The 20131-nt window shown below is 45.5% G+C and overlaps 1 protein-coding gene across 4 annotated transcripts in view; it reads right to left on the bottom strand.

Moving 5' to 3' along the window:
• The window catches only part of LOC106733079 (ciliary-associated calcium-binding coiled-coil protein 1), a 145510-nt gene that overhangs the window by 95373 nt on the left and 30006 nt on the right, over positions 1 to 20131 (bottom strand). For all 4 annotated transcript variants that reach the window (XR_012905583.1, XM_075934880.1, XM_075934881.1 and 1 more), the window contains exon 5: positions 17267 to 17339. Coding sequence is in view for 3 of the 4 variants with exons in the window: in XM_075934880.1 (XP_075790995.1) it covers positions 17267 to 17339 (73 nt within the window). In the remaining variant the exon portion in view is untranslated. The remainder of the gene's footprint in view (positions 1 to 17266; positions 17340 to 20131) is intronic.

Below are 20131 nucleotides of genomic sequence, written 5' to 3'. Positions count from 1 at the left end.
CATGACCTATGAAGCCAGGCTTCATGAACTGGGCTTGTTTAGTTTGGAAAAAAGAAGATTAAGGGGGGACATGATAGCAGTTTTCAAATATCTAAAAGGGTGTCACAAGGAGGAAGGAGAAAATTTGTTCCTCTTGATTTCTGAGGACAGGACAAGGAGTAATGGGCTTAAAGTGCAGCAGGGGAGGTTTAGATTGGACATTAGGAAAAAATTCCTAACTGTCAGGGTGGTCAAATATTGGAATAAATTGCCAAGGGAGGTGGTGGAATCTCCCTCTCTGGAGATATTTAAGAACAGGTTGGATAGACATCTGTCAGGGATGGTGTAGACGGAGCTTGGTCCTGCCTTGAGGGCGGGGGGCTGGACTCGATGACCTCTTGAGGTCCCTTCCAGTCCTATTATTCTATGATTCTATGACTTATGAAGGAACTGTGCCGCCTGCTGCGGGTAAGGACTTTGAGGACATCGGTTTACCACCCCCAGACCGACGGTCTCGTGGAAAGGTTTAATCGAACGCTCAAGGGGATGCTTAGGAAATTCGTGGAGGAGGAGCCCAAAGAGTGGGTCCGAGCCCTGCCGGCGCTACTGTTCGCAGTAAGAGAAGTGCCCCAAACCTCTACGGGAGTCTCACCATTTGAACTCCTGTACGGTAGGCAACCCCGAGGGATTTTAGACATAGTGAGGGAGGCCTGGGAGGAGCAGGAGACCCGGGTACAAGGGACAGTGCAGTACATTCTGAGGCTCAGGGAAAGGCTACGACAGGTAGGGGAATTCGCCAAGCGCAATCTAGAGGAGGCACAGGAGAGGCAGGCCCGTCACTATAATCAAAACACCCGGTTATGCACCTTTCAGCCAGGGGATAGGGTTCTCCTACTGTTGCCGGAACAGTCCTCTAAACTGTTAGCCAGTTGGCAGTGCCCCTTCGAGGTGATCAAGAGGGTTGGAGAGGTGAATTATGAGATTAGGATGCCCGGGAAAAGGAAGACAACCAACATTTACCATGTTAATTTACTAAAGGCGTGGCGATCCCGGGAGGCCCTGGTAGGGTGGGCCACGGAACCTAGGGAGGAAGGGGTGGTCACCGGGCCCCACTTAGGCCTGGATCTCACACCAGGGCAGAATAGGGAACTGCAGGAAACCCTACAGAGGTTTTCACGAGTCCTGACGGAGACACCGGGTCGGACCAACCTGATCCAACACCCGATCGTGACCGAACCCGGCCGCCCTGTAAGAGAGCCAGTCAGGCCGCTACCCCGGAAGCTATGGGGGATGGTGCACGACGAGTTGGACAAAATGCTGCAATGGGGAGTGATAGAAGAATCCCACAGCGCATGGAGGAGCCCCATCGTGCTGGTCCCCAAGAGCGATGGCACCGTCCGGTTCTGCATCGATTTCAGGAAGGTCAACGCGGTGTCCGTGTTTGATGCTTACCCGATGCCAAGGATAGACGAATTACTGGAAAGGCTGGGAGCCGCCCAATACTTGTCTACCATTGACCTGTCGAAGGGATACTGGCAAATCCCACTGATGAAAGAGGCCCACGAGAAGACAGCATTCTCCACGCCGTTTGGCCTGTACCAGTTTAAACGGATGCCCTTCGGTCTACATGGGGCCACCGCCACATTCCAGAGACTGATGGACCAAGTACTCCGACCCCACGGGACGTACGCGGCAGCATATATAGATGACATAATTATCTTTAGCATAACGTGGGCCGAGCACCTGCAGCAGATAGAAGCGGTGTTATCCTCGTTACGAGAGGCCGGACTCACCGCTAACCCCGCGAAGTGTCATTTTGGCCAACGGGAAGTCTCATACTTAGGGTACACGGTGGGGGGAGGACGAATACAGCCCCAAATTGGGAAAATTGAGGCCTTACGGGACTATCCAGCCCCAACCACGAAGCGCCAGGTCCGGCAGTTTCTGGGGCTTGCCAGTTATTACAGGCGTTTTGTGCCAGACTTTGCAACCTTGGCGGCCCTGCTGACGGACTTAACCAGAAACGCAGCCCCCAAAAAGGTACGATGGGACCCCGAGTGTGCCCAGGCCTTTGAAACCCTAAAGCAGTGGCTGACTCAGGCCCCCGTGCTGGCACAGCCCGATTTTTCTCGCCCCTTTGTTTTACAAACAGATGCCTCCGAGCGCGGGCTCGGTGCCATGTTGTCCCAGGGGAAAGGAGAGGAGGAGCATCCAATTGTGTATGTGAGCCGCAAGCTGCTCCCACGGGAACAGAGGTATTCAACAATAGAAAAAGAGGCCTTAGCAGTTAAGTGGGCCGTTGATATGTTACGCTATTATCTCCTAGGCAACACTTTCACGGTGGTGACCGACCACGCCCCTCTCCGGTGGCTCCTGGCCGTGAAGGACGCCAACCCCCGCATCCAGAGGTGGTACCTGGCACTGCAGCCCTATCCTTTTAAAGTGAGCCACCGAGCAGGGAGAGACCACGGGCACGCGGACTTTTTTTTCCAGGATCCCCAATGGAACACAGGAGGCGCAAGGGGGGGAGCAGCGGGACTTGAAGGGGGAGGTGTGTGACGGGGCGCGCCGCCTCCCACCCACCGACGCCGGCCCGCCCCGCACCAAACCCGTGGTCGCCCTGACTCTCCTGGGAACCACACGGGGAGCGGGGACGAACTGCGGTGCCTGCTTCGCCGCCGCGGCCCAGCTGACGAGCGGCGCGGCGAGGGTGTGGCTGGCAGAAGAGCGGGGATGCGCAGAGGGGGAGGAGCCAATGGTCCCGGCGCCTGACGTCATCAGGGCCAGACGCCGGCGCAGTCCTTTTGAAAAGCCCCGTGGAGCCAGAGCAGGGGAGAGGGCAGAGGAAAGCGGAGAGGAGCGGAGAGTGAGAGTGAAAGGGAGAGGTAGAGGAAGCAGGAACGAGCGGAGGAGGGTGGGGAGAGTTTGGTACAGCACAGAAAGGGTGGGTGAAGGTAGCGCGAACCCATGGGGGCCACGGGGGTAGTAGTTAGGGGGTAGGAAGAAGCCCAGGGCAGGTGAACCCGGCGAGCTGGTGTGCTTCGAGCAAGCGCCCCACCAGCGAGACAGGTCTCCGCTTACCTGTCCTTAGGGCCCTGGGTTGGAGTCCGGGAGAGAGGGTGGGCCCGGACCCCCCTACCCCGCCTCGGGGTGCTATCACCAAGGGGCTGACCAGAGAACCCGAGACAACAGGGAGAAAGACTGGACTCGCCTGTTACACAGGAGATCTTACATGATCTAAACATCAAAAAGGAGCCTGTAACGTTTGGTTCATCACCCTGTGGCTTTACTTGCACCCAGCGCCCCCACACCCTAAACTTTACAGTCCGAGTCTCCTTCCACAGTTTCACTCAGTGGGTCAGTGTGTTCCCCGCAGGCCCTCACTCATGTACCCCAGCCCACGGCCCTAAGGACTCAGTCCTGTCCCGCACCAGCCAGCGGGCTCTACCTATTCCCTGCCCTGGGCTGCTTCCTCTCCCCGATTACCTACGTTCCAGGCCTCTCGGGCCGCACCTTTCCCCCATGTGCACCAATTCGCCCGTCTCCTTGTTTAAAGCTCCCGCGCTCAGGTCGGGTGGCTTCCCCTCTCCCTACCACCCCCCCCCTTCCTTTTAGCTACCGTCCACCCTCTGACAGTGTGAGGCAGAGCCTACGTCACCCTGGATGTCCTCCCCTTCCGCTGATTGTCAGCCGCGGGGCACGCCATGCCTGCGCTCACTTGGTCGCCGCATCCCCTCCAGGGCCGGCATGGTGCTTCACCTCCCTCCCAGCTGTTTGGTGGCGTCTGACAACACCGCGCATGCGCTCACCCCCGCTTGCTGCCCTCCATACAGGGCCGGCGTGGGGGCTTCTAAAGTGCGGGGCTGTGTCGCTCCGTCACAGAGTTGTACAAAAAGTGGAAACTAGGGCAAATTACAAAGGATGAATACAAGCAAACATCACAAGTTTGTTGTGGCAAAAACTGAAAGGCAAAAGCACAAAACGAGCTCAATCTAGCTAGAGACATGAAGGGTAACAAGAAAGCATTCTACAAATATATTAGAAGCAAGAAGAAGACCAAAGACAGAGAGCATGGGCTATAATGGTATAGATAAAGGAGGGACAAGATAGAACTGGGGGGGGCAAAATCAAATCAGTATCTAAGGGTATGTCTACACTGCAAAGTTAGTTCGAAGTAACGGATGTTAGTTCGAACTAACTTTAATAGGCGCTACAGTAGCGCTCCGCTAGTAAGAATTTAATTCGAACTAGCAGAGCGCTTAGTTCGAACTAGGTAAACCTCATTTTACGAGGATTAAGCCTAGTTCGAACTAGCTAGTTTGAATTAAGGGCTGTGTAGACCCTTAATTCGAACTAGTGGGAGGCTAGCCCTCCCCAGGTTTCCCTGGTGGCCACTCTGGCCAACACCAGGGAAACTCGTCTGCCCCCCTCCCGGCCCCGGACCCCTTAAAGGGGCACGGGCTGGCTACGGTGCCCGTGCCAGGTGCAAGCCTGCCAGCACCCAGCCAGCAGACCCTGCACCTGGCACGGATCGAGCCAGCCACCTGATGCCCCCCAGTCCTCCGCCTCTTCCCGGGACCAGGCTGGCGGCTCCCGGGAGCTTGCCCGGGACCGCAAGAGACGGGCACCCGCCTGGGCTAGTGCGGACATCGTGGACCTTGTCCACGATCTCCGCACTAGGCACAGGAAAGTGGCTGGCTTGGGCAGGAGAGCTGCCAGCCTGGCCACCCAGGAGCAGGTGTGCATGAAAATCAAGGGGGTCCACTGAGACCCCCGACCCTGAGCCCTGAGCTTACAATGGCCATCCTGGGTCAGACCAAAGGTCCATCTAGCCCAGTAGCCTGTCTGCCGACAGCGGCCAACCCTACGGACCCTGGAGGGGGTGGACCGAAGACAGTGACCAAGCCATTTGTCTCGTGCCATCCCTCTCCAGCCTTCCACAAACCTTGGGCAGGGACACCACTCCTACCCCCTGGCTAATACCACTCCATGGACCCAACCTCCATGACTTGATCTCACTTCCCTTTCAACTCTGTTCTAGTTGTAGCCTTCACAGCCTCCTGCAGCAAGGAGTTCCACAGGTGGACTCTTTGCTTTGTGAAGAACAACTTTCTGTTACTAGTTTGAAGCCTGCTACCCATTCCTTTCCTTTGGTGTCCTCTAGTCCTTCTTTATGGGAACTAATGAAGAACTTTTCTGTATGTACCCTCTCCACCCAACTCCTGCTTTTAGAGACCTCTATCCTGTCCCCCCTCCGTCTCCTCTTTTCTAAGCTGAGAAGTCCAAGTCTCTTTAGCCTCTCTTCATATGGGACCTGTTCCCAACCCCTGATCATTTTAGTTGCCCTCCCCTCTCCCAACCTCTCTCTTCCCCTCTCCCACCTCCTTTTCCCAGTCTCCCCCAGTTTTGTTCAATAAAGACAGATTCCATTTTTGAACACAATTGTCCTTTATTTTGTACATCAAGAAAAGGGGCTAGGGAAGGGTAAGTGGAAGGAGGTGAAGGAGGAATGGGGCACGAGCCCCCGATGGGGAGGACTGGGCTGGCTCTGTGGGCTTCTGGGGGTGGAAGGTCTCCTGCAGCCCCCCCAATTGCCCCCTCTCCCCAGATGGCAGCCTGCAGCAAGTGCAGCCGGGCTGATGGCCGAGTGGTGTGATGTGCCCAGTGTGGGCACTCCGGGCACTCCAAGCCAGGACTGGTTTTCAAGCGGGGCACCCCTGAGAACTGTCTGTCCAGGGTGGGGGTCGGGACCCTTTAAGCACCGCCCTCGGCTAGCCTGAGACAGCATCTCCACGCTCTAAGTCCTCCTCTGATGCCCTGCAGGCACTGCTTCCGGCCATCCTTAAGCCCTGTTCAGGGTCCACTTAATGTGGACATGCTAGTTTGAATTAGCAAAACGCTAATTCGAACTAGTTTTTAGTTCTAGATGCGTTAGTTCGAATTAGCTTAGTTCGAATTAACTAGTTCGAACTAACTCTGTAGTGTAGACATACCCACAGATGCCTGTATACAAATGCAGAAAGTATACATTTTTAATATATAAGGCAACACCTCCTTCCTTTTCCCCCTGCCTATCCCTGCTGAGCAAGCTGTACCCTTCTATATTAATATTTCAATCATGTGTATTATCCTACTAGGTCTCTGTGATACCAACTACAGGCAGTCCCCGGGTTACGTACAAGATAGGGACTGTAGGTTTGTTCTTAAGTTGAATCTGTATGTAAGTCGGAACTGGCGTCCAGATTCAGCCGCTGCTGAAACTGCCCCAGGCGTCCTGATTCAGCCACTGGCGCAGTGGCGCAGAGCAGCTGGGGTGCTGCCGGGTTGGTCCAGTGGCGTTTAGAGCGGCGCTACGGGACCAACCAGCAGCGCCCCAGCTGCTGTACCACAGGCGTCCGGAGCAAAGCCACGGAGCACGGGGGCAGCGGGACAGCCCAGACGCACACAGGACCCAACCACATCAGACACTACATGAGAGACTCATTTAACAGCACATCCACTAATGTGATCTATGCCATCAAATGCCAGCAATGCCCCTCTTCCATGTATATTAGCCTAACTAGACAGTCTCTACGGGAAAGAATCAATGGACACAAATCAGATACCCAAAAATGCAACACACAGAAACTCGCTGGAGAACACTTTAACCTGAGCAGGCACTCAATTAATAGATCTCAAAGTCACCATGTTATTTCATGCCAATTCCACAAGCCAAATATACAGGAAAGGGTTGAAACTTAACTTAATTTACAAGTTTGATTCCTATCGTAGAGGTATGAATAAAGATATTGGCTGGCTAGCACACTACCTTCCACATCCTAAGGACTTAACCAATTAAACAATGGGTACTTAGAGAATGTGCAAATTGTTCTTAACTTGAACACTCTAATTCATGTTTTTTCCCCTCCCTTCCCTCTCCCTCGCTCCTTAATGAATGGACTTTTACTGCTCCATTCATCTGAAGAAGTGGGTTGTACTCACAAAATCTCATGACACCATTGACATGTTTTGTTAGTATTTAAGGTGCTGCTAGACTATTAATTGTTTTTGAAGTTTTTCCAGTTACAGACTAACTCGGCTACCCCTCTGAAGCAATAAAACTACTAATGTGCTTTCTTGAATTTGGCTTTGATATTTTGGCTGAAATGATACCTACAAAACAAAGCCAAGTACATTTAAAGATAGCAAGCTTTGAAAAGTGTGCATTTAACTAGTTAGTCAGTGTGCCTCTAAGTGTGAGCTTAAGGGCAGGTCAACACTGTCTGGAAGGACAGACTTTGGGTGTGTGCATAACAGTGTGCTTCTACTGTAATGTAACTCCTCTGGATGCAAAAACATAAAGGTAGTTGTGTACTGATGATGTAGTCCTGTTTGAAGTGGACTATGTTAACACAAATTAGGGGAACCGTTTCATTCACGCCCACAGCACTCATGAAGTGAAGTTACAGTGCAGCACTTCGGTGTGCGCTGCTATCAAATCCCAGTACTCTAAACTGTGGGGCAGTGTAGACATGTCCTATATTCTTAAGGAAGTTTTTTAGTACACATGGGTAGGGTGTAATATGTTCAGTTAAAAAAATGACAGAATTCATTAATCAAAACCATCTTTTCACACTAAAAGGAACTATTTCTATGATGATTATGTCAATATCAAGTTTTACATTTCAGTTCTTAGAGTAGTCTAATAAAGTTTTAGTAGAAGTTTTTACAAAATTAAAAGCACATTCCCCTTTCCCTTCCTCCCTCCCCAACAACCTCAAACACGGAAAATATACTGTTCAAACTTTTAAAAAAATATTTGGCTAGAAAGCAACCTTACACAAATTCAGCCTCAAAAACTTAAATGTTTCTTCAAGCTAGACGCACACACAGAAATAGGACATTATAATGGATTTTGTTCTGGAACTTTAACTGTACTGGGTGATATCTAGCGACTAACACACAGCACATGATGCCTAATTCCCTTGTCATGGACGCCACACAACAACGGTCCAAGATAGCACAAACTAAAAATATCGTAAATGACAAGGAGGCCAAACGCCTAGATATTTTAGGCAGAAAGGTGAATTCCTCTGCCACTTCAGCTTTGAGAATGTGCAATTATGCGGCTCCCCTGGCAAATCATGATTTCGATAATTACTCAAAATTAATTCCCCTTTTAGAACATCTGCCGGACTCAAAACGTCAAATTCTGAAGGCGGTAATACAGGAGGGCTATACAACAACCCGAACAGCATTGCAGATCACTCTGGACACTGCCGATGCAGCAGCTCAAGCCACAGCAACTGCTGTAGTCATTCATCGTGCATCCTGGTTGCATCAAGCTGCTGCCCCGTAATATTTGCTGAATAAGGTAGAGGTCTTGCGCTTTGATTGTCAGTCGCTCTTCGTTCAATCCACGGATCAGGTGTTCCACTCAGGCAAAGACTCCCGTACGACGTTGAGAACGCTGGGGATCTATACACCTCCATATCAGTGTAAGAGATTTATGCCCTATAACAAGCAAAGACCTTTCTCTTATGCGTCATTTCGTGCCAGACCATACGAGCAGCAAAGGCCAAGACAGCACCAACAGAAATGGAGACAACAACCTAACAAGGCGCCCGGCCACCAGCAGGGACGGCAGCAAGTTTGACGTGTCGGTCAAGGGACTGCGCATTACCCCTTGACAGAGGCTCCACACAATCCGCAAGCTTTACTCCATCATCGGTTGAGACCTTATCAACACCGTTGGTCTTTGATTTCCACCGACCGTTGGGTCAATGACACAGTCGCTGCAGGATATGCCATTCCTTTCATATCAATCCCCACCCTTCCACACCCTCCCGTCCCTTTTCAGGGACCCCTCTCACGAGACTCTTCTACAGCAAGAGGTTTCTTGTCTACTGACAACAGGAGCAGTGGAGAGGGTACCTGCTCAGTTCTGGGGGAGAGGGTTTTACTCTCGGTACTTCCTCACCCAGAAGAAGCCAAGGGGTTGGAGACCTATCCTGGACCTGCGTCGACTCATCCGTCACTTGCAAAAACAGAAATTCAAGATGGTTACGTTGGCCTCTATCACCCCTGCTCTTGACAAAGGGGATTGGTTCGTGTCCTTCGACCTGAAGGACGCTTATTTCCATATAACGATCCATCCGGCCCACAGATGCTTTCTTCGTTTTGTAGTGGGCACAGAACATTACCAGTATCACGTGTTACCCTTCAGCCTCTCAGAAGCTCCGCGGGTGTTCTCCAAGACCCTAGCAGTGATGGCTGCTTTCCTTCAACATCTCAATATCATGATTTTCCCGTATCTCGACGACTGACTGTTAAAGGCCCCTACCTTCGACGAAGCTGCCCGAGCAGTTGCCACTACCACAACGGTATTCAACGCTTTGGGTCTCATAATCAACTTCAACAAGTCATCCTTGATGCCAAGTCACGACCTGGAATTTATCGGCGCGAGGCTTGATGCACGGAGCGCAAGGGTATACTTACCCACAGCAATATTCAAGTTGATTTGGGATTTGCTTTAAACTGTATCAATTGCTCCCAGATCCTGCATACTTACTTGCCTGCAGCTGCTCGGGCATATGGCCGCCGCCACATATGTGGTGTCACATGCAAGACTCCACCTGCGCAGTCTCCAGCACTGGCTTTTCACTGTTTACACACCAGGCGTACACAGCACGAACAAAACAGTGTCTATTCCCAAGCACGTCAGGACTTCGCTAACATGGTGGGACAGCTCCAAAAATCTTCTAGCAGGGGTCCTCTTCCACGGGCAAAAGTCCTCAATACAGATCACAACGGATGCTTCCTTGATTGTCTGGGGTGCCCATCTGCAAGAATATCGAGTTCAAGGGCTCCCGACGCCCCAGGAATCCCTACAGCACATAAATTTCCTCGAGTTGCGAGCTGTATTTAACGCCTGCAGGCACTTCCTCCACATGATCCGAGGTCTTACGGTTCGCATTCTCACCAACAATATATGCACGGTGTACTATATCAACAGGCAAGGCGGTGCACGCTCACACCCCCTTTATGCAGAGGCTATACGACTGTGGAACTGGGCAATTTGGCACGGTATAACCCTTACCGCATCATACCTTCCGGGCAAGGACAATGTCATTGCCGATGCCCTCAGCAGGCACTTCCTTCCCCAACACAAGTGGGAGTTACACAACAAAGTTGTTCGTGATCTTTTCCATCTCTGGGGGTTCCCAAGTATAAACTTCTTTGCCTCTCGCCATAACAAAAAGTGCCATTGTTACTGTTCGCGGGCAGGTGTCGGCATGAACTCCTTGGGAGATGCTTTCCTACTCAACTAGAGTCGTCACCAATTACTCTACGCTTTTCCTCCTCTTCCCCTTATTCCAAGGGCACTGGAAAAGATAGCAATGGAGAGTGCGACAGTGATTTTCATAGCACCCTTTTGGCCCCAACAGACTTGGCTGACGCAATTGTCGAGAATGTCAGTCGCTCAGCCACAACAACTACCACTGCTGTCCAATTTGCTGTCTCAACAGCATGGTACGATGGTGCATCCGAGCATCGATCGCATGCACCTCATGGCGTGGCTCCTAACTGGCTTCAACCACCAGAAATGACCTGCTCTCAGGCAGTGAGACATGAGCTGATAAACAGCAGACGCCGGACCACTCGCAAAACCTACCTCTAACAAGTGGTATCGGTTCTAATCGTGGTGTGTGGAAAGGAATTTTGATCTTCTCTCTTTGCCGGTTCAGCAAGTCCTGGACTACATCCTTCACCTAAAGACAGGGGTGTTGGCAATTGCTTCACTGAAAGTTCACCTGGCAGCAATCTCAGCCTTCCGTCTTCCGATCGACGGTCATTCGCTGTTCACTCATCCGCTCACTAAAAGATTTCTAAAGGAGCTTGGGAACCTGTACCCGACTTACACAATTCAACCAGAGCCGTGGGACTTGGCCTTAGTACTGGACACATTAACTCATCCCCCCTTTGAGCCGTTAGCAACTTGCAAATGCTCATGATGAAGGTGTCATTCCTGCTGGCAATCACTTCAGCACGTCGAGTTAGTGAATTGGCAGCTCTATCTGCCGACCCACCGTGCACATTATTTTCTGAGCAGGGGGTACTACTTTCGTGTCCATCCTCCATTCCTCCTGAAGGTGAACTCTCCTTTCCATATAAAGAAGCCCATAAGTCTGCCAACATTCTATCCAAAACCTCACTCTTCACCAGAAGATTCACGTCTACATACGCTCGATGTCAGACGAGTGCTGGAGTTCTACCTGGAGAGAACACGTGCTTTCAGGAAATCTCTGCGTCTTTTTATAGCTATGGCCAAGCGTTCGAAAGGCCAACAGCTCTCCACACAACGTATTTCCAATTTAATCACTTCTTGCATCACATGTTGTTATGCCCTACGGCATAAACCTTTACTGGGACGGCTACGTGCTCACTCCACCAGAGGCATGGCCGCATCCACTGCTTACCTTAGAGGTGTGCTCTTGCAGGACATATGCTGTGCAGCAACTTGGTCATCTGCTCTTACATTTGCCAGACACTATGCCCTCGTGAAAATATTGAAGAACGATTTAGCGGTGGCGCTAGCTGTTTTGGCCACAGCGCAGAGGCCATAAGACCGAAGCACACCGATACCATTGGACCACTGCTGTATACTTACCTCGAGTGGAGCACCCTCGGGGACACTATTCGATGAAGAAGAGAGAGTTACTCACCCTGTGCAGTAATGTCTGTTCTTCGAGATGTGTTTCCCCATGGGTGCTCCACCACCCACCCTCCTCCCTGCTTCGGAGTTTCTGTTTTATCTTCCAGACGCTTCCGGTTGGGAGGAAACTGACAAGCCAGCCCGTGCTCAGCTGGAACAGCGCGAACCGCGCGAGACAGCAGGAGTGTATGTGCGGGCCGGCAGGGCTACTGCTAAGAAAGAGTCTCCGTTTGCGGCGCAGGAATGAGCCTAGCACCTCGAGTGGAGTACCCACGGGGACACACATCTCGAAGAATAGACGTTACTGCACAGGGCGAGTAACTCTCTCTTCTGATTTGTTGTAACGATGTCTGCTTTAAGGAAGCATGTGTTGTGGATAAAACGCTAGACTTTTAGTCAGGAGATATGGGTACTGTTCCCAGCTCTGACATGCTGTGACCTGAAGCACGTCACTTATCTCAGCTTCTGCATCTGTACAATGTAGATAGTAATAACTAATCCATAGCCCTGTCATGGTTTTCACCATTGAGCACACCATCACAATTCGCAACTGCTCTAGGGCTAGAACCTAAATCCTATAGCTCCAGAACAGGACCTTCCCACTGAGTTAAAAGGGGATTTCCATCAACTGTTAGAAGCAGAGGACTTATAAAACAAAACTGAAACCACTTAATTCTATCCAGTTCAGGACTGTGGTGCATATGTTTTAGTGATTCTCCCATTTGGGGAGAACATGGATGTTCTTGGACCAGGAGCCTGGTCACAGGAGAGCTGGGGCCAAAGATGGCAGCAGAGCTGAGTGGAAACCCATTGAGGCAAGCAGTAGAGGGGCAGGCCTGGACTGGAACAGGGAGGCCAGATGAGGCTGAAGCAGAGCTAGCATTGGGAAGGGATGGCAGGCTAAGGGAACAGTGGCAGGGGAACTCTCCTTATCAAGCAAATTCCCTCATTCGGGACCAGTCAGATCCCAAGGGTGCTGTAAAAGGGAAGTCCTACCTGTACTGAGATCTAAGGTAGATATCACTGACAGCACTGCTATAGACAGAGCTCACCACAGCTATGGGGCACCCCTACAAGGAGGGGTTATACACCTTCTATCAGGTATGAGCTTAGAGGGAGCTCTTGTAAGTTAGTGGTACTACAGTTCAACAGATTTGAGGCATGACTATGTGGGTATGTCTACACAGCAGGGCTATTTTGGGATACTAGAAGTATCCCAAAATAGCTACCCCTTGTCTTCTGAATGCAACCATTATGTAGAGATAGGTCTCAAAATAGTGGATGTGCTATTTTAGCATCTCTGTAGCCCTCATTCCATGACAGTTAAGGAATGATCAACTGAATAGGATTTAGTTCAAGATCAAATAACAGCAAGAAGCTGAACTCTTGTTTTCTTCCTCCTACACAATGATGCACACGTTATACCATGGTATGAGTAAATGAAAAACAAGTCTGACTTTCTTCCTCGTTGGCATTAACCTCTTTTCACTCACATCAAGATCCACAAAACTGCATACGTAGGGGAAGGAAATAACATGTTGATTTCAATTTTAAAACTAGTGTTAAAGACACTTTTGGCCATGCTGGCTTTCAGTGCAGAATTTTTGTTTGTTTGTTTTATTTTTTAACTCAGCAGTAAAAGTTTTTTCTGCTTTCAATTTGATTTATAGCACTAAATTTCAAAATATGCTATTTGAAATTCAATCAAAATAAAATACACAATTTGAATAGCACAAATTGCATATTTTATTTCGAGTTTAGGGTGCTGTGTGTAGACAGGGCGGTAGGTGAAACTGTAAGTTCCCTAAGCCAGTGGCTCCATCCACATTCCACCCCTGTTCTGCTCTAGAGCTCAACCCACCTCTGCCCAAGCCCCACCTCTCTTCACCATCTCCCTCTTCTCTTCCCTTCCCCTCTCTGCTCACATGCTTCCAGTCAAACCCCAGAACTCAAATGAAGCAAATGGCATTTGAAAAAAAAACACTCATCTACCTCCTTTTTTTTTTTTTTTTTTTTTTTTTTTTTTTTAATGAAGCATATTTTCAACTGCATGCCAGATTGTGAAAACTGGATATGCAGAAGGCACCCAATTAAAAGCACTACATTTGGGAATAAAAATGATGATGCAGCTCTTCTCTGTTTTACATTTACTTAATAGTATTTCTGAGACTTCATAAAGTAATCCAGATTACTGTATATTTAACACAGTGAAAAAAGCCATTATTTTAAACTAATCAGTCAGAGCAAATTAGTGTGTTCGTAATAAAGTTCACTGCTTTTGTGTGATCTCTATAACAACAGACATGTTTATGAAATTTCACCATAAATTTGCTAAAAAACGTTTCTACAAATTTTAGGCATGACAGATTTTATAGATTACTAAGGAACGGATTTTGGTAGGGGATTCTCTTAAAACTACTTCATCAAATAGTCAGAAGTAAAGCAAGGGAAACTAATTTGTCCAGATATCTGGAAGAAAAGGGGCACTGTCCATTTAGGGGCGCTCTTCAAAAGACGGGTGAAAGGAGAACAATTACAACAGGGATGGACAGAAAAGACAGGAAGACTTTGGAAGCAATTTTTGTACTATAGTAATTAAAATTAAATGTGTATTTTAGATAAGAGTGGTCTTTTGAAGAATTTATTCAACAATCTATATGTCTGAATTTCACATTTAAGGCTAAAGATGAATACTCACACGGTATATCTAAGGATTTATGAAAGGATTTTTTAGAGATGTGATTTCACAATCTTCAGCAATTAATTCAATATTTAAAGCAAATTTCAAACAAAGGTCTTGTAACTGTATTACACCTGCAGAACTGTTTTTGTCAGTAAATTCAGAAACTGACAGTATATACCTCCAAGTTGGCATATGCCTGGTAAATGGTTTCACTGCCAATTAATGGCTCTTTCACTGGTTCAATGTTATGCTTATAGGTTTGGCAAGCTGATCAGCTTTTCATTTTAAGTTACCAGATCTCCTCCTAAGGAAGGCTCAGCAGGCCGCAACAACCTACTATAGGAGCATGCAGGGACAGCAATAGCCAACATGTTGGGCACTAAGACCCAGGGGAGGCAATGCCTTCCCTTGATTCTTATACCCACCACTCATGCCTAAAGACAATTTTAATAGCAGACAGATTAGTTGGTTGTTCAAGGGACTGCATGTCGAAAGCAGAGAACTACACTGGGCCTGATTCCTATCACAGAGCATGTATGCACAAATATTTAGATACATGCTTTTAGAGAAAATAACTTGACTGAATAGTGGGAACACGTTATATTTTAGTTTATTAGAGAGAATGTAAGAAAGCAAAGAAAACAATATATAACTGAATATTTATTAAGCACTAAAATATCATCAGAGCTGCACAATACAGAGATCACATAAATGCAGCCACAGGGCCTGAGAGTCTAAAAGAGGCAGGTGCATAATATACCAGACGGCCAGAAGAAGGTCCAAGTTCAAAACTGGTGTGAATTTTTGTTATGGTGGAATTTTTGTAGATTAGAATTGTTGCTATGAAAGATCATAAGAACATAAGAACGGCCATACTAGGTCAGACCAAAGGTCCATCCTGCCCAGTATCCTGTCTGCCAACAGTGGCCAATGCCAGGTGCCCCAGAGGGAGTGAACAAACAGATGGCTGCAATTATGTGATCAAGCGATCTCTCTCCTGCCATCCTTCTCCACCCTCTGACAAACAGAGGCTAGAGAAACCATTCCTTACCCATCCTGGCTAATAGCCATTAATGGACTTAACCTCCACGAATTTATCTAGTTCTCTTTTAAACCCTGTTATAGTCCTAGCATTCACAACCTCCTCAGGCAAGGAGTTCCACGGGTTGACTGTGCGCTGTGTGAAGAAGAATTTCTTTTTATTTATTTTAAACCTGCTGCTCATTAATTTCATTTGGTGGCCTCTAGTTCTTATATTATGGGAACAAGTAAATAACTTTTCCTTATTCACTTTCTCCACACGACTCAAGATTTTATAGACGTCTATCATAACCCCCCTTAGTCTCCTTTTTTCCAAGCTGAAAAGTCCTAATCTCTTTAATCTCTCCTCATATGGGACCCGTTACAAGCCCCTAATCATTTTAGTTGCTCTTCTCTGAACCTTTTCTAATGCCAGTATATCTTTTTTGAGATGAGGAGACAACATCTGTATGCAGTATTCAAGATGTGGACGTACCATGGATTTATATAAGGGCAATAAGATATTCTCCGTCTTATTCTCTATCCCTAAATTATTCCTAACATCCTGTTTGCTTTTTTGACTGCTGCTGCACACTGCGTGGACGTCTTCAGAGAACTATCCACGATGACTCCAAATCTCTTTCCTGATTAGCTGTAGCTAAATTAATCCCCATTATATGGTATGTATAGTTGCGGTTATTTTTTCCAACATGCATTACTTTATATTTATCCACATTAAATTTCATCACTGATATGTTTCAAACCATAAGTTTGTTTTTAGGGGAAATCTGAATGTCACAGGATAACTGTGTCTGATGGTAGATAAATGCCAAGACAAACAGAGATATTCATTCATGACAGTATTCTTTTCCAGTGTTTTTATCCCTACTGCACCAAATGATTAATAAAGAAGATGGTGTGTCATTTTGAGAGGTAGACATTGGGTATAGCTGACATTTATTCACTGTTCCATCACTGAATAGCTGCATACTGACTCAGATAATTGATTTTAGCCATTCAGAAATGAGCTTTACGTAAAAACAATTTTAAAAGATTTTCAATTAATTTATAATACACTCTTAACTGAAGCTTCACTTTTTAAAAATAATGTTGCCAATATGCAAGCGTGAACCAATCATTTACATGATTAGCTAATACTAGAAAAAAAAAATGAAGACTAAGGGTGAAACCCTGAATCTACTTCAATTAGTGGGAGTTTTTGCTAGTTTCATCAAGGAACCAGGATTCACCTCAGTCAGTGAATGATAACATGCCCTGCTATACTGTTACAGATAAAATGCAGTAGTCTCTAAAATGAAACAAAATTTTAATTTCTTTTATTTAGCCGGTGATAAGAAATCAACCATAATACAGTTAACATTTTAATTAGACATATAACACTTTTAAGGCCACGTCTACACACAGTGTAAACGTGGCCTTAAAAATATTACATTTCTAATTAAAATGTTCCAATACAAACAATATTAGTCTTGTTTATAGTTACCATTAAAAAGAATGGGTCTACGTATCCTAGAATTGTGGTACTCACAGAGTTATTGTATGTAATCTTTTCTGATTTTGATTACTGATCTCAAAGTAGAGCCATGCATTATTCAATTAAACTCTTGAAAATCATTATTACAAATACTGTACAGAATGATATTTTTAATTCAACAGATTTAACATTACAGCTAAGAAAATCACATTTTTTCTAAATCCTAACTCATTGCGAAGACATATATCACTGTACCTAACTTTTAATATTCTGTTCTGTACTGTTAACACTTGAGCAATTTTGACTAAGTTGCTTTGAGCTTTATAAAGCAGATGTCATAGGACATGCATTAAATAATTCTGCTCAATCAGTTCTATTCATATAAATTACTTACATCAATGCCTATTACAAGTTCTTCCCTGGGACTGTGGAAAAGATATTCATATAGTTTGTAGTGTTGAAATAAGCTGAAAAACAAAAGAAAACACAGCCACAAATCATTGGAAAGGAAGAATTTTAAACACATTATTCTTTAGGTCAGATGACAGATACTTCAATACTAATAAGAAGAGACACATGTTCAGCTTTAATTCTAGATACAATATGTAAGCCATTCTGTTGTCCGGCAAGAAAACCTTTTATATATAGCGAGAGATTAATCATTATGTCAATTATCAATCATATTTAGCTGTATATTTTCAGTCATGCAAATGGGCATTCTTATGCGGCTCTTTGTTGACCACTTGTTCTGAATGTTGATGTAGTTTGGCTCTTTGGTTTGAAAAGGCTGCTGACCTCCGCACCAGAAAGAAGGGGGGTTGGCAAGTGTAGCAAGCAGGTGGCAAAAATCCCTAATGTTAATAAAAGAAAAAAATTAAATACTTTTTAACAATACAGAAGAATTTAGAGTAACTAGTTTAGAAGGAAAAATGTTTAATCTCACTTAAATTCTCTACAGAGCAGCAAATTCTTGTTCCTCTCCATATGCATGCAATTGTAGGCATTGGAAATGACAGATGAACAGTAAGCATTTAACCTGCAATATTTCACCACTGCCAGAACTGAGCAAGGCAGCCATAAAGCTGCCTCCCCAGGACCCACTCATGAGCCCAGGCACATGGGAATGTCAGTATGGATCTATAGAATTGGTGGTTGTAAAATTCCAAGCAACACTGCAGACAGAGAAGCCCAGGGAGGCTATAATTAGATGGGACCTCAGGGCAGTTCACATTATACTGGTGCTTTTTCAGACCCAGAAAAAGTAAAAAAAACAACGAATACTCCTGCAGCACCTTAGAGACTAACAAAACATGTAGGTGGTATCATGACCTTTCATGGACACAACCCACTCTTTCAGAAAGTGCTCACGAAAGCTCATGATACCCTCTCCATTTTTTGTTAGTTTCTAAGGTGCTGCAGGGACTATTTGTTGTTTTTTTACTTGTTCCAGTTATAGACTAACACAACTACCCCTCTGAAGCTTTTCAGACCTGTGAGCAGCTCAGAATCAAAGATGGCTTTGCCTGTGTCTTTTTAATAATAATAATAATAATAATAGTTTTCCAACAGACTTGCACAAATTCATTTGCAAACTTCCATATGTATATGTACGTGTTTTGCTGTTCAATGAATGCAGGTAAATGAATTCTCAAATTCTGTGGGCAACTTTATGGTAGCTCCTTTGAAAGTTTGGCCACTTCCATATTATCCTTTGAGCAGGCCCTCCAAAATGTAACTGTAGAATAGAACTTAAAATTTTAACCACCCAGTTTAATTTGTTTACAAAACAGATTTAAAAACAAAAACAAACAAGGTCATTTGCATCAAACTACAAATTTTCTTCACCGGACACAGATTACACAGACAACTAATTTGATCTACAGTATCTGCCATTTCATTTACAGTACATTTTGTCTGTGGTACTTCAGCTCTGATTCCTGCCATGTCCTACTAGTGAGATATAAGTCTGTGCTTATATAGACCTCATAATTTATCTAGAACGAATTATAATAATTTTGACCTTCAGATGACTCTTACTCTTCCCACCTCTTCTGCCATTTTCGGTAACATTACAGTGCAGATCATTTGTAAATGATGAAAGTTTATTTAGCGCTGTAGACAATAATAAGTCAAATATTTTGTTTATCTTACTAACAATTAGTTTTAGATCTTTTTATTTAATGTATTTATTGGAAAGGTCTGTAGAAGAGCCATCAAATCCTCTTTATACCCACAAACTACTTTAGGGTATACTGTAAAAGATTATGTCTTATGTAAATGACATTTTATGATACACATTATGACGACGATTTTGGAAGTTCTGAATTCACTCTTTAATAAAACTACTTTTAACCTAGCACCAATAATCCTATGTTGAGGACAAAAATTCTGTGTCTTCTAAGAGATACAATTTAATGTACTTGTTCTTTGTTTCTATTGTTACCAATAGTAATTTTTTGGGCACAATGCTTATAACAACTGCAGGTATAATTAATTTTACTCATGTAAATACTTAAAGGATAAGATTTTGTTATGATGCCATTTACGCAAGTGAAGAAGATTAATAAGGATATATTTTCCTAGAAAATAGCTACAGACCTATAATTTAAAAATTAAACAAGTAAAAGAAAGATGGGAAAACACATTAAAACGTAACAAAATTTAGTTATTTTTTTGTCTGTATAATTTTAAAATTACTTCAAAGTTACATGTACCAAATTTTTTCTTTAAAATATGTAAATGTCTGAAATAAAGGCTTTTATATATTTTTTCAGCAATTTGGGAAGAATTGTTTATATTCATGAACATACTTGATTAACATCAAGATTAGATGTTAGCCAGATTAACATTCCACTGATAAAGTTATAGGACTTGATCCTACACCCATGGAAGTTAAGATTTGAATAGAAAACTAGGTCTATAGTCTCTTAGGTCAAAACACTACAAACTACAGGGACCTGCATAGTCTAAAAGCATAGTTACCCAAGAGTCTTTGTGTTCTTTCATGGAAAAAACCCTTGTTCCATAAAAAACATATGAAAGCTTTAGAAAGAAAAAAAGTAAAAACATTCATAAATACTTTTACTTTAGGGTTAGATCATGACATTTTGATCTAGCCCAAAGCAAGGGGTAGTTCATTTTTGCACTGTGCTTGGAGAACACGAGGAGGGATATTGTCACAATTCCCTATCAAGTCTCCCTACCACTCAAACTAGGGAGTGTGCTGCACAAGTGTATATCTAGGTCAGTGTATACCTCA

This window comes from Pelodiscus sinensis, chromosome 8 (assembly GCF_049634645.1).
Source record: "Pelodiscus sinensis isolate JC-2024 chromosome 8, ASM4963464v1, whole genome shotgun sequence".
NCBI lineage: Eukaryota > Metazoa > Chordata > Testudines > Trionychidae > Pelodiscus > Pelodiscus sinensis.
Note: the sequence above shows the minus strand (reverse complement) of the source record. Positions and strands in the feature narration are given on the sequence as shown.